Source organism: Canis lupus, chromosome 19 (genome assembly GCF_003254725.2).
Source record: "Canis lupus dingo isolate Sandy chromosome 19, ASM325472v2, whole genome shotgun sequence".
NCBI lineage: Eukaryota > Metazoa > Chordata > Mammalia > Carnivora > Canidae > Canis > Canis lupus.
The window spans coordinates 13,056,653-13,072,455 of NC_064261.1; the positions used below are offsets into that span (position 1 = coordinate 13,056,653).

Genomic DNA, 15,803 nt, shown 5'->3' on the forward strand with positions numbered 1-15,803 from the left:
GGTAACAACTAATGAAAATCTTTTTTCCTGATTAATAGTCCATTTATCCAAAGATTGTATGTATTTCGATGTTGTCATCCCATAAGAACAAGACATCAAAGAGAAAATAATAATTTAGTGTATTAAACTAGCTGCTCTGCCAAGAAAATACATGTGGTAAATATAAATGGATAAATTTATAACTGGAACTTCCTTCACAAAATATAATAGTCTTCTACTAGCAGAATTTGAATATTACAGCTTTCAACTATATTCTAAACAAAATAATTAAAAATCAATTCCAATAATTTAGAATAAGTGCTTTATTTTTTAATTACCACAAAAACTGAAACTATCATTTACATCAGTTGCAAGAGCAATAAAAATCAGAAATCAATTTGCTATAACTCTTGAAAACATGAGCATAAAACAAAACTAAAAGAAACAAAAAGGAAAAACCAAATACTACTTTTAAACTGAAGATAATCTCACTACCTGTCATACCCACCTGCAAATGTACAAACAGAAGATGCATTAGAAACAGGGCAAGATTTAATTGATTTAGAACAAAATTCCTAACCAATCCCAACCCAGTTTTCAATTACTTGTGCATGTTTATTATAGAGCCACAAAAAGTAAATCTCTTCTAATATGTAACCAGCTGATGTCAATTCAGAACATTCCACACTAGCACAACAATAACTACGGAAATCATGAGGTATGACTAGAGAAGGAAAAAAGCCAAACCCAGCATCCAAAGTGCACATATTTCATACTTCAATTTAACTGCAATACAGTTCTAGTTTGGTTAAAAAAAAAATTTCCTTAAGCTATTGGTCTAAAAGAAGAGCAAATGTATTTTTTTTTGAATTTAAAAAATATATACGTAATCTTCCTTTGTTTTTGATAAGTTCAAATATGAATTGATAACAGGGTAATTGGATTCTTTAGGAAAGCTCTATAGAAGAGATGAATACAACATACGATATCTTCTTTAAGAAGTATGAGCTGAAATGTTTAGGCATTCCTTGCATTGTTTTTCTATATATTTAAGGAATGCTGTTCTTATAAACAATTGCTTTGAAAAAGAAATACTGAGACCAAAATACATTACTAGAGGATCTCTCTAAAAGGTCACCAAAACTATCCTTGCTCATGACATCAGGGAAAATGAGTTTTCAGAATTTATCTTGTTAGAAAAAAATGCTACCGCTTTTCTTCCTTTTTCTTTTTTGTGATTATCACAATCAAACATCAGAAGATTTTCCCCAAATAAATACTGATGTAAATGTTGATTTCAAGGGCAAACAACTTTTGTAAGAGTCTATTTCTCAGGCATTTCACCATCTGTTGAGACTGAGGCAGCACTGTTCTGGTGTGAATTGTCACTGGACTCCTGGGAAGTATTCCTTCTGGGACAGTTTATTGGGACCTGAAGCTGATTAGCAGATGTAGGCTTAGCAGCATTTGGTGGCTTTGCAGAGGAATTAGATGGAAGTCTATGACGACTACTGTCCTCACCAGAAGTAGATGAATGTCTTTTTCTTCCAAATTCCTCACTAATCGGGGGCTGCAAAATGTGAAAGACAATATAGTGACAATTTTACTGTTTTCCCTGCCCTCAAAATCTAAGGTCAGACTTTTTCAAAAAGATGGAAACTATGTTGGCATTTCAGTAGATTCTATTACTATAACAAAAACTTCACAGCAATTCAAGGTATTAAATTTTCTCAACTAAATCACCTTACCTATATTTGTTCATTCTTTCAATTAACATTTTTTTAAAAAAAGATTTTATTTATTTATTCATGAGAGACACACAGCGAATGAGAGAGAGAGAGAGAGAGAGGCAGAGACACAGGCAGAGGGAGAAGCAGGCTCCATGCAGGGAGCCCGACGTAGGACTCGATCCTGGGTCTCCAGGATCACGCCCTGGGCCAAAGGCAGGTGCCAAACCACTGAGCCACCAGGCTGTCCAACATTTTTTTTTTTTTTAGAAGATTTTATTTATTGATTGATGAAAGAGAGAGAGAGAGAGAGAAAGGCCAAGACACAGGCAGAGGGAGAAGCAGGCTCCATGCAGGGAGCCTGATGTGGGACTCAGTCCTGGGTCCCCAGGATCACGTCCCCAGTTAACATGTTTACTAAGATTCTTGTATGTTTTAGGGCTTGAGCTGCATTCAGGGCATAAATATAAGGCTGGGTTCCCTGCCTCCAAGAAAATGTTTCAAAGAGGCTATTTTCCTTCTTTTTTCAACTTCTCAACTGCAAAGCACTTATAACTCTAATCCCTTCCAACCCTAAACTCTTATCCTAGACTTGTTTGAATGATAGTTTAACAAATAAATGAAAGCAGCAGAGAGAGAAAAGAGATACCAAGTCAAATATCTTTAGTGAGTCTGAAGGTTTATCTAGGATTTCTAGGATAAGGAGAATGAAAAGCATTATTGATGGTACTAATTTTAAACATTTTCAAATAAATATCCATTAAGCTCCCAAATCCTCTCAGATTGCAAGCAAGGACAGGGTAGGCAGTGAAAATGTATTCTGCACTCAGAAACAGTCAGCTTGTAAGGACTTTCCAGTTGCAAGGTCTTTCCAGACTTGGGAGTCCACAACTATAACCACCAGACTATTTTCATCTGAAAACAAGTTAAGACCGTAGCCTCCTTTTTCCAATCTTCCACTGTATTTAAAAGCAGAGGCCTGAATTCTTAACTTCTGTTCAGATAGGGTAAAAGGGTAAAAGTCACTATTTATAGAGTAAGGATGTCTTTGTGACAGAAATGGCGAGGCCACTCTAGAAACATCTTGATTCCAGAGACAGGCACTTCTATTAATTCTGTTCCTGGGCTATCAAGACTATTTACACAAAATATAACACAAACAAATTACAATACTAACCAGAGATGGACCTAGCATTCCTTTCACCTCTCTCTTTTCTGTTCTTTTGACTCTTATTTTTCTTTCTTTTCCTTTTTCTTATTTTCATCTCATTCTTTAATTCTTTCCTCTTACTCTTGAAATCAAATTGTTTAAGGCTTACTCTTCTGTCTCTATATTTAACATAACATGACATGACATTCTTATCTTAATTTTATTATGTGGAGAGAAACCTAAATCCATGTTATATCAGCACATATTATGAAAGTAAAGGATAAAAGTACATAGAAAGTGAAAAATTTTTGAATTGTTAGTGAGAAATTACTAATATATCCACATCAAAGTCACTAAATCTACAAAATGTTTAATTATAGGGGTATATCAAAATTAAAGTGAACTGACAATTGTACTGTGGTTACATAAGATGTTAACATTTGGGAAATCTGGGTAAACAGAGTAAATGGGAATTTTTGCACATGTTTTATTATTTTAAAAATATTTTATTTATTTATTCATGAGAGACACACAGAGAGAGAGGCAGAGACACAGGCAGAGGGAGGAGCAGGCTCCATGCAGGGAGCCTGTGTGGGACTCGATCCCGGGTCTCCAGGATCACGCCCTGGGCTGAAGGCAGTGCTAAACTGCTGAGCCACCTGGGCTGCCCTGCACCTGTTTTAAAGTTTAATTTCAAAACTAGAAAATTACAATTTCAAAATAAAAAGTTAAAAAAATAAAAATTGTGAAAGTAAAGAAAGTCGTGATAACTCAAAATATGAAGGTAATAAAAAGACTATAGAAGAAAGGACTTAAAACTTACATCAATGCGGAAGTCTTCTAACCTCTTAAAGCTACAGAGGTATTCCTGAAGTTTTGGGTCAATAGACTGTGTCTTAGATTGAGAATATTTTAGGTAAGCCCAAAACTTTTCTAATCCATACAGCTGACCTAGTAACAAAGAAAAATATACACATTATACAAAAATTTAAAAACAATTCATATTGAACATGAGCCTACCAGCAATTAACCATTTATCTTCCAGCATATATTATATCTAGATTTTGAGAATAAGACATTGTAATAATGGCAGCAACATTTAGTAGTAAGCATTTGTTATATGAGGTATTAAATGGTTTTTATATTTTAAACTAATTTGAACCATATATAAACCTGTAATGTAGGTGCTCTTATGTATATTACTGATGAGTAAACTGAGGCTAACAGTAAAGTGACTTAACCAAGGTCACACAGCTACCAAGTGGTGAAAATGGGATTCAGACCTACATATGGATTTCGCCTAAAGCTTGCACTGTTACCCACTGTACTATTCCATCTTTCCAAGCATATTTGCTGATGTTTCAAAGAATTTTCATGCAGTGGAACATCAGTGAGTATTATCACGTTTGTCAAGGGAAAAATGGCAAAATACTACGCCATAAAGGAAACACTTGGGTGTGGTTATTTTCCAACACCTCACAGGAATGATCTTACTATATGGTGCCCCATCCTTCAACAAGAACCCTAATAGTGGCCTGAAGATCTTAAATGACCTACTCTGAAGAAAACAGTTATGAACTCCTTTTATTTAGTGACTCAGGTTTGCAATTTCCAAATAGAATAAGATCATTGGTTTTTTTGGTTTTGTTTTGTTTTACCAGATTCGTAGTCTTTTTTGGTTTCTTCTTGGAAATCTTTAAAAATTTCTTGTCTGAATTTTTTTTCCAGTCCATAACTATAAAACCTGAACAGACATTCTAATCCATACCTGTAGAGAGGAAATAGAAGGTTTATAGTAAAAATTTTGCTATGGCAATGCAAACATTTCATAGATAGAAGCAAACATGATATAAATAAGCCCCTCCCCCGCAAAGGCTTAAATGTGTGCAGGGTTTTTGTTTTTTTTTTTAGTTTAAGTGGTTATTTAGTAATCCATAGATGGCTTTGCTATTTTTGTTCACTCAACCACAGCATCTGATGGAAGTATACTGGGAACCTGCAAATTGAGAGGCAGCCCATGGACAACTACACTATGGCTCCTTTAGACAGAGCCCTCTCCTTGGTATTTGTGAAGAAATGTTGAAAAGATTTAGTGATACTGGGAATATTTGAGTTTTCCCAAACCAAGGTTTATAATGGTGTGTTTGTGCATGGTTTTAAATACTTTTGAACACAATCTTCAGTCAAGAAATATAAAGACTATACTCTTGTGCCCCAGACCCTATGTGTGGTTGATCCATTCAACTACAAATGACAAACCTAACAATGGCTCCTCATAGATCTTCCCTATTTTATTTTATTTTTTTAAAAGATTTATTTATCCATAGAGACAGAGAGAGAAAGGCAGAGGAGAAGCAGGCATCATACAGAGAGAGCCCGACGTGGGACTCGATCCAGGGTCTCCAGGATCACACCCTGGGCTGCAGGCGGCGCTAAACCACTGCGCCACCATGGCTGCCCAGATCTTCCCTATTTTAGTTATTAAAGTATACTTTTTTAAAAGATTTTATTTATTCATGAGAGACACAGAGAGAGAGAGAGGTAGAGACATAGGCAGAGAGAGAAGCAGGCTCCATGCTAGGAGCCCAATGCGGGACTCAATCCAGGGACTCCAGGATCACACCCTGGGCCAAAGGAAGATGCTCAACTGCTGAGCCACCCAAGTGTCCCATAAAGTATATTTCATAAAAGATATTTTGCTAAAATAATTTTAATTACTATATATATCAGAAAACAAATTTCCCTTCTATTCTTCTGTAACTACCTAGAGGACCCAAGACAGATTTTGGACGGGGGATTAGCAAACTATATGGGCTCAACCTTTAAATTAATTGTGATGAGTAGAACCCATGAGAATGAACAAAGTCAACAAGACAGCAGTAAAACGACCATGTCTAGCTTACTAAACTAAAACATGTCAAAATCAAAAGATTCTTCAGAATGCTTAAGTTGTTCTGGGTGCCTTACAGGAATAAAGAATACAATTTCTGGTAGTCTTTCTTGACATTACTGGTTACATAATTTTATCTGGCTTTTATTCACACGAAGGTGCGTGTGTGTCTTCTGTAGCTAGTTTATTTTCAAGATGGAAAGTGATGGTCTGTCCAGAAGAATAAATAGGTTTCTTGGCAAGCCACCAAGAGAGCTGTAGGACTACTAACTATACACCCACACACTGACCTGAGCTCTTTGCTTTGGAAGCCATTAGTGATGCTATTCTTTGAGCTTGTATGACTGAAGGCTGAGGGGACTAAAGACTAAAGAACACCAGCTCAGCAATGACAAATCACCTTGATACTTCTTTTATGGGATATTATATTGATATTAGTTATATATTAGTTTATATTGGTAAAGGCCAATAGACTACTACAATATTTGGATTTTTAGTCTTACTTTTTAGTAAACCAATTCCAAAGACCAAAAGTATGACATTAATAACAACCCAACTATGCAGCCTAACTGCTAGAGTGAAGATCAGGGGCAAATAGCCAGCCTCTCAGTTGTTATTTATTCATTTACCTCTCATTATGAGACAGCTTAGATGAGTGAAAACATAAAGGCTGAGAAGCAGAACTGTATTTGAATTCTAGGACTGTAATTATATCCCTGAAAATGGGAATAATGATATCCTACTTTTTAAGAATAGATGACATAGTATTTGTAAAGCATTTAGACCACAGCTGACACATTGAAGATACATGATAAAGGTTATTTCTCTCCTTCTTTCTTGAAACTACCTTATTGCTTAAGTTTAGTCAATGGATAGATTTAGTATTGATCTTCTTCCTAATAACAACAGCAATTTATTGAACACTTACTGTGTATCAGGTAGTATGTTAAGACCTTTACAGGTTCTGTTTTGTTTAATCTTCACAATAACCCTATGAGGATAGTTACCATAATTTCCTCCACTTTATAGATAAATGACCTTAAGCATATTGGGAATAATATCTTGCCAAGATCACAGTAAGTTAACAGGCTGGGATTCAAATTTAGGTCTGATTTCAAAGCCTTCAGATGCTTAACTACTGTGCTAAGGAACAGCTAATCCAGGCTAGTCATGAACACTGCAGAAACATACCCAAAATTATGTGTTCAAAAGCTACTAGAAACATACACAGATGACTATAGGAACACAGAAAAACTCCCAACCTAGCCTTGGACAGCCATGGGCATATCAGAAAAGTTATTACAAAGTCAAAGAACAAATTGAAATTGTTTTTAAAAAGACAAAATATGCTAAAATTAATTAGAACAATGACTTTCAATTTTTTCCAAGTCCAATAGTAAGAAAAATATTTTATCTGGTTACTAAGTCAACACAGTATGTGTGTATATACAAGCATATACATGTTTTGCAAACAATTCTTAAATGCATTTATGTATTAAGTATGAAAAATTTAGCCTTACTGTATGTTGTCAGTATGATATTTTCCAAACTACTATATTGACTTCACAACCCACTAATGGGTTGCACATCCCATTAGCACATCATACTTTGTATGAGAATATCAAAATCAGAAATAGCAAATTTTGCCTTTTGTGCCAACTCTGGTAAACTGGAAGCAGCTATTAAAACTTTGGTAAGACTATAAATCTGAATTCAAGAACATGTAACAGTGCTGGGATTGATTAGAGATGTAATAACAGAAGAGAGAGAAATAGAGGTAAACATACTATGTATCTGTCATTCCCAATCAAGATAAACATTCTGGATGAGAATTAGTCTTTATTTTTATACAAATTAGGGAAAATGTAATTTTTTTCTAGAAAAATTTATTTCTAGCATCTTGTATTCCTCTCAAAGATTACAATATCTGATTAACAGTATATTCTTATTTAAGATTTATAAGTAGAATCCATTTTTTACAACTTAAAGAATGGTAAATTTGAGTAAACAAGGAGTGTAAAATTATCTTTTTTTTCTTCTTTCCATTTCTTCTTCCTTTCTCTCATTTTCCAGGAATAAATAGTTTGCATGAGCCCACTTCATGTTCCTTCTCATCCTTTTAGTCTGGTCTCAACTCTACCATATAGACACTCTCAAAACTTCTCCTGAACATTTTTCAAAGAAGTAAGGTTTAACCTGGATGAAAAGAATGAGTTAGCAAAGCAGAAGGAGGAAGAAGAGAAGAATAAGCAGAGATGAGAATATATAGAAAAATCTAGAGGATAGAGCTTGGGTCATTCAGAGAACGTGTTCTGCACCACTGTTGCCTAGAAGACTAGAGCACACTAGCAGGAAAAAAATGAGATTTGATAGATGAGTCTGGACATATCATGAGAGGCCTTATTTGTTCTTGGTTTCAGGCATCTTAACAACTAGTTTGGCTCTAAGTATTTGTGAATTTGCAAGGGAGGTCTCTAGTGGCTCTTTCAGATTTCTTTTGGCCTTTGTGCCAGCCCCCAAGGTGGTTCCAAATAATCCTACCTCCTGATATTCACAACCTTGGGTAGTCTCCTCCTATCAGGTACGGTACCAGGGTTGGTCTGTGTGAATAATACAATATTGCAGAAGTGATGGTATGTTACTTGCAAGCACAGGTTATATAAGACATCAAGGATTCCTCTTGGAAGTTCTCCAACTTTCTTAGATCATTTGCTCTGGATGAAGTCATGTTGTTAAATGCCCACCGGGAAGCCTATGTGGTGAAGAACTAAAGCTTTCTGCCAACAGTCATGTGAATAGGCTTGAAGAGGATCCTCCAGCCTAAGTCAAGTCTTCAGAGGCTGCAGCCTGATCTAACATCTTGACTGCACATGAGACCTGTGAGTCAGAACCACCCAGCTAAGCTATTCCTAAGGTCCTGACCCTTAGAAACTATAAACTAATAAATGCTTCTGAGTTTGGGGATTCCTATGCAGCAATAGGAAATGAATATAGCCCTCTTTCCAGTTACGTTATGCTACCCTCATAGTTCAAAACTGGGCCATTTCAGTACTAGTTTTTAAATTATTTTTTTGAAAACTCCCTTTAACTGTAAAAATGTGAGAAAATATTTGACCTGTAATTTTCTTTTGCATCTTCCCAAGCAAGTTGTCTAAATTCCTCATACATTTTTTTATTGAAGTGATCTCTGAGGAAAAAGGACCAGAAACGAAAGAGGGTATTCATTTCTTGGGACTGGCCAATTCCCAAGCGTTTTCTCTCTGGAAAAGTTAAAATAATAAAACATTTTTTTTTTTTTGGTTAAAGAAACTTATTAAAGTCAAATCAGCAGACATTTTACATGGCTTAAAATAAGAAAAGCTAAAACATATTAATCTCCAAAATGTATCTGGGTTTCTTCTAAGTAAGGGATAAGTATGAATCCATTTTCTGACTCATTGCTCAAATTTAAGCATTTGTCAATGGTAAGAAGAATATGCTAAACTTTCTTCATGTAGCTAAGCTACAAAAATACATGAAATACATAAGTAATTAAGGTAATTATAACAAAATAAAAGAATATCTTAGCCTGATGTTAAATATCACATTTTTAAATATTATATTTTAGTTTTAAACATAGCTACACAAAGGACAAGCATCTTACCACTTAGGCATCTTCGACGATACTTGTGGTACACTTGTTGGGTAAAGCCATTTTCCTTCAAAAGTTCATGAGAAGGGTGCTGGAACTTTGGGAATGAATGAGGAGTACATCCATAACCTCCTACTAGTGGTGCACCTTCTGAAGGTGAAGCATTTGAACTGCTGTTTGAGGAGGGGGGAAAAAAGCCTTCAAACTGAAATATCAAGAACCAAGTGTTTAAACCAAGTGTTTAAACAATTTGTGCTATTTGTTATTGAGTCTGAACAGTGGAAAAGACTAAAACTAAACTAATGACATAAAGATCTACGTATGAATTACTTTTTATATTCAACACACAGGTATATTCAGAAGTTGATAAAGAACAAGGTTATAAATTCCCATACTAAAGTAGTAAGTAGAAGCAGATAACTGAATAGCTAGCTTATTCCTCTGCCAGATCTGTTATTAGTTTAGTTTAGTTTCCTATGGTATTGGAGAAATTTCAATTTTCATGAGTAATTAAGTAAATGATGTAAACTGGACAAATGGAAATGAGAAATAAAATCTGGTACAAAGGCAGTAATTTCATGAGTCCAAAGACAAACTTGCAATTCTGTACATCAATTCCACTTCTGAAATAGCTCCTAAATCGATCTCTTCTTTTTTATCTGCACTTCATTATTCAAATATAGGCTTTCTTCCTCTTTCACTCAAACTAACCGGTCTCGTTTCTCAAATCTCCCTCCTTCTATCTTATCACCAAAGTGATCTTCCTGTGTTTTGTTCTGTTTTTTGTTTTTTGTTTTTGTTTTTTCAAAGTGATCTTCCCAAGACACAGATCTGAATCAGTGGTTTTCAACATGTGGTCTATGGATGCTTCCCAAGAACTCTTCAAAAAGTTTGCAACTCAAGACCATTTTCACAATAACACTAAGGTATTATTTGCCCTTTTCACTGTGTTCATATTTGTACTGATAGTACTAAAGCAATTGGGTATAAAACCCCTAATGCAAATGGAGGCAGTGGTACCAAACTTTAGATATTAGTGATTATATTATTCACTGCTACGCATGCGCAAATTTTTAAAAATGCCAGTTGTTTCAACGTAAGATGTCCTTGATGGAGCAAAAAAATTAATTTTGTGAAATCTCAGTCCTTAAGTACTTGTCTTATTGTGTGTGACAAAATGGGACAAAAGCTTTAGTTTTGCAAAATGAGAAAGTTCTGGAAATGTTTCACAACAATGTGAATATACTTAATACTACAGAACTGTACACTTAAAATGGTTAAAATGGTATTTTTTGTGTGTGCTTTTTAATCACAATTTTTTAAAAATGGCAGGGGGACCCCAGGGTGGCTCAGCGGTTTACTGCCTGCCTTCTGCCCAGGATGTGATCCTTTAGTCCTGGGATCGAGTCCCACATCAGGCTTCCTGCATGGAGCCTGCTTCTCCCTCTGCCTATGTCTCTGCCTCTCTCTCTCTCTCTGTCTCTCATGAATAAATAAATAAAATCTTAAAAAAAAATAAATGGTGGGCATGCCTGGGTGGCTCACTTAGTTAAGCATCCAACTCTTGGTTTCAGCTTGAGTCATCGTCTTGGGTTCCTGGGATTTAGCTCCCAAGTAAGGCTCCATGCTCAGCTCAGAGTCTGCTTGTCCTTCTCCCTCTGCTTCTCCCCACCTCCTTCCACCCTCTCCCTCCCTCAAATAAATAAAATCTTTTTAAAAATGCTATGGAAGCATAAAGCACTTTTGCAGCATTATCAAAGTACAATGGGTATTTTTATGGACTGTTTGTTGAATTCCTAGCCCCTAATATAATGGTATTAGGAGGTAATTAAGTCATGAGGGTAGAATTCTGATGAGTATGGTAAGTGCCCTTATAAAAAGAAACATAGAATAGCTTGCTGCTTTCTTTCTGCTATTTGCCATGTGGGGATACAAGAAGAGAGTCCTCTGCAAAGCAGGCCCTCAACCAGATACTGATCTTTTGGGACCTTTATCCTGGAACTGTGAGAAATAAATTTGTTGTTTAAATTATGGCATGTGTGCTATAGCAGCTTGAACTGAGACAATTATCTAAAGTCAAAGCTCTTGTGTGATAAAGTTGTGAGTGGACCTAGTTGATTTTTTCATGGAACATAATTTTTAATTAGAAAGCAACAAATAAACTATGGTTATTCAGACTTCATTTTGTGTTAGACATTTCCTTGTAAATGAACAAAATGAATCCATAATGTCAAAGAAAACAGCTTTCATACAAACATTCCAATTTTGGAAACCTTGTACTTGTAACCATGAGCCTGATAGTTTACACTAATACTTAAAGACTTTTCTAATAAAATCAGTGGTGCTTTTTTTTTTTTAAGGAGTTTGTGTGTGCATGTCTGCATGTATGGTAAAATATATACGATATTTAGAATTTTAACCATTTGTAAGCATGCTTACTCTTCAACTGCATTAAATATTCACAATAATATGTAACTATCACCACTATCTATACCTAAAACTTCTTTATCATCCCCAGTTTGTGGACTTTAAAACTCCATTAAACAATAATTAGGCTTTTCTTCCTTCCCTCAGCCCCCAATAACCTCTATTCTACTTTCTCTCTTTAAATTTGACTGTTCAGGGTATCTCATATACAAGTAGGATCATATTATATTTACCCTACTCAGTCCCATTTATTTTATTAAGCATGTTTTCAAGGTCCATCTGTGTTGTTGCTGCATAAATTAAACTTTCATTCTTTTATATGGTTGAATAATATTCCATTACATGTATATACCATACTGTGTTTATGCTATAATCTGTTAATGGACATGGGTTGTTTTCATCTTTTGGCTGTTATGAATAATACTTCTATAAACATGGACATAAAACTGTTTGTTCAACTCCCCGTTTTCAGTTCTTTTCAGTTCCACCTCTACATATCTAGAGGTGGAATAGCTGGCTCATATGGTAATTGTATGTTTTAATCTTTTGAGAAAATGACAAGTGTTTTCCATAGTGGCTGTGGCATTTTATATTTCCACAAACAATGCTCAAGGGTTCCAATTTCTCCACATCCTCACAAACATTTATTTTGAGATATGTATGTATGTATGTATGGATGTTTGTATTTAAGTATGCACTCCATGCTGGGCGTGGAGCCCAACATGGGGCTTAAACTCATGACCCTGAGATCAAAACCTGAGCTGAAATCGAGTCAGGTGTTTAAGCAATGGAGCATCTTAGGTGCCCCATATTGTCAGTTTTGGTTTTTTTTTTTAATTATATATATCAGACAGCTCAGGATGCCTTAACAAAAGACCACAGACTGGGTAGCTTAACAGAAATTTATGTTCTCACAGTTCTGGAGGCCAGAAGTCTATTAGAAGGTGGAGGAGGGGCAGTAAAATATGCTCTAGACTGAGAAGGCACTTTGAGACCAAAAATCAAAGCCACTCCATACTGTTTACAGTTTTTTATTCAGGGCAATTTACTGAAAAGGGGATTGGGTGGACGGATGATCTTGGCACTATGCAGCTATTTTCCACAAAGTCCAGACCTTAATCTACAGAATTTATAGAGCAGTGGTGGGGAGTTTGGGCGGGATATCATTGTGGTGAGGTCAAAAGGTAGTTATCTAAATTAGCATCATCTGTATGCCAGAGGGATCTCTACTACGTTATCTGAAGTGGTGCAGTCTAGGGGTACCTGGATGGCTCAGTGGTTGAGTGTCTGCCTTCAGCTCAGGTCGTGATCCCTAGGTCCTGAGATCAAGTCCTACATTAGGCTCCGCATAGGGAGCCTGCTTCTATGTGTCTCTCATGAATGAATGAATAAAAATCTTAAAAAAAAAAAAAAAGTGGTGATGCAATCTATACACCAGAAGGATAATCAGAGTAAGCCTTCCCTCATTCCATCTAGAGTATACATTAACCTCCAATGGGCCTGGAACATGTAGCCCTGTGGGAGGTCATTGTGCAGACAAGAACAAGATGGAAGGCAAAAGATAAGAGTAGGTATTGTCAGTACTCCTTTTGTAGGAGTACTAGGTCAAAATGCCAGCAGCACTGGTTTCTGGTGAGGCTTCTCTTCCTAGATTAGAGAGAGCTACCTTCTCAATGTGTCTTCACATGGCTTTTTCTCTACATATATATAGAGATTCCTTGTGTCTCTTCCTCTTCTTGTAGGGACATGAGTCCTATTAAATTAGGCCCCATTTTTATGACTTAACTTTAATGCATCTCCTTAAAAGCTGTCTCCAACTATAGTCACACTGACGGTTAAGACTTCAACATATAATTTTAAGGAGAAACTATAATACCATCCTAGTAGGTGTGAATAGGCATCTCTTTGTGGTTTTTGTGTTTCTCTAATGACTAATGATATTGAACATCTTTTCATTGGCTTATTGGCCATTTGTATATCTTCTCTGAAGAAATAAATGTCTATTCAAATATTTTTGCCAGTGTTCACTTCGGCAGCACATATACAAATATTTTTGCATTGGATTTTTTTTTTAGTTGTCAAGTTTTTGGAGTTCTTTATATATTCTAAGTATTAATCCCTTACCTAATAAGTGATTTGCAAATATTTTCTCCTATTGAGTAGGTTGTCTTATGACTCTGATACTATCTTTTGATACATAAAAATTTTTAATTATGATAAGTATATATTTTTTTCTGTCACCTGTGCTTTCGGTGTGATATTCAAGAAACCAATGCAAATCTAAAATGATGTAGATTTTTCCTTTATGCTTTCTTCTAATAATTTTATCGGTTTTTCTTAACATATTTTTAATTTAAATTAATTAACATATATTATTGGTTTAAAAGGTAGAGGTCAGTGATTCATCAGTCATATATAATTCCCAGTGCTCATTATATCATATGCCCTCCTTAATGTCCATCACCCAGTTACCTCATCCACCCAACCCCTCAACTCTCCAGCGACCCTCAGTCTGGTTCCTATGACTACGAGTCTCTTATGGTTTGTCACTGTGATTTCATCTTACTTGACTTTTTTCCTCTCTTCCCCTATTATCCTCTGTTTCTTAAATTCCACATATGAGTGAGATCATATGATAATTTACTTTTTCTGATTGACTTATTTCACTTAGCATAATACATGTTAGCTCCATCCACGCCTTTGCAAAAGGCAAGATTTCAGTTTTAAAGATGGCTGAGTAGGGCAGCCCCAGTGGCACAGCGGTTTAGCACCGTCTGCAGCCTAGGGTGTGATCCTGGAGACCCAGGATCGAGTCCCACATCAGGCTCCCTATGTGGAGCCTGCTTCTCCCTCTGCCTGTGTCTCTGCCTCTCTCTCTCTCTCTCTCTCTCTCTGTCACTCATGAATAAATAAAGCTTTAAAAAAAAATAAAGATGGCTGAGTAGTATTTCATTGTATATATGTACCACTTCTTTACCCATTCATCTGTCGATGGACATCTGGGTTCTTTCCATAGTTTGGCTATTGTGGACATTGCTGCTATAAACACTGGGGTGCAGGTGGCCCTTCAGATCACTACACATTTGTATCTTTGGGGTAAATCCCTAGTAGTGCAATTGCTAGGTCATAGGGTAGCTCTATTTTCAACTTTTTGAGGAACCTCCATACTGTTTTCCAGAGTGGCTTGTGCCAGCTTGCATTCCCACCAACAATGTAAGAGGGTTTCCTTTTCTCTGTATCCTTGCTAACATCTGTTATTTCTGGACTTAATTTTAGCCATTCTGATGTGTGAAGTGCTCTCTCTCTCTTTTTTAAAAATTTTATTTATTTATTCATGACAGACAGAGAGAAAGAGAGAGACACACAGGCAGAGGGAGAAGCAGGTTCCATGCTGGGAGCCCGACGTGGGACTCCATTCCGGGTCTCCAGGATCACACCCCAGGCTGAAGGCAGCGCTAAACCGCTGGGTCACTGGGGCTGCCCGTGAAGTGCTATCTCATTGTGGTTTTGATTTGTGCTTTCCTGATACTTAGTGATGTTGAGCATTTTTTCAAGTGTCTGTTGGCCATTTGGATGTTTTCTAGGGAGAAATGTCTTTTCGTGTCTTCTTCCCATTTTGTGATTGGATTATTTGTTCTCTGGGTGTTGAGTTTGATAAGTTCTTTATAGATTTTGGATACTAGTTCTTTCTCTGATATGTCATTTACAAATATCTTCTCCCATTCTCTCAGTTGTCTTTGGTTTTATTGTTTCCTTTGGTCTGCAGGAGCTTTTTATCTTGATAAAGTCCCAATAGTTCATTTTTGCCTTTGTTTCCCTTTCCTCTAGGCACCTGTCCAATAAGAAGTTGTTCAGCCGATGTCAAAGAAGTTACTGCCCGTGTTCTTCTCTAAGTTTTGATGGTTTCTTATCTCATATTTAGGTCTCTCATTTATTTTGAATTTATTTTTGTATATGATATAAGAAAGTACCACAGTTTCATTCTTTTGCATGTTGCTG

At 36.1% G+C, this 15,803-nt stretch overlaps 1 protein-coding gene across 19 annotated transcripts in view; it reads right to left on the reverse strand.

Annotated features, from left to right (window-relative positions):
• Positions 1-284: 284 nt before the first annotated feature.
• Positions 285-15,803, reverse strand: part of LARP1B (La ribonucleoprotein 1B) — a 130,042-nt gene continuing 114,523 nt past the window's right edge. For 11 of the 19 annotated variants that reach the window (XM_025420593.3, XM_049097258.1, XM_025420586.3 and 8 more), the window contains 5 exons: positions 9,390-9,550; positions 8,862-9,006; positions 4,515-4,624; positions 3,680-3,807; positions 285-1,549 (listed from right to left, as the gene is read on the reverse strand). In XM_025420593.3, coding sequence (XP_025276378.3) covers positions 1,304-1,549; positions 3,680-3,807; positions 4,515-4,624; positions 8,862-9,006; positions 9,390-9,550 — 790 coding nt within the window. In that variant the 3' untranslated portion in view covers positions 285-1,303. Of the gene's footprint in view, positions 1,550-3,679; positions 3,808-4,514; positions 4,625-8,287; positions 8,347-8,861; positions 9,007-9,389; positions 9,583-15,803 lie in introns of those variants that run through there. The other 8 variants (XM_025420591.3, XM_035702230.2, XM_035702231.2 and 5 more) reach the window with 6 other exon arrangements.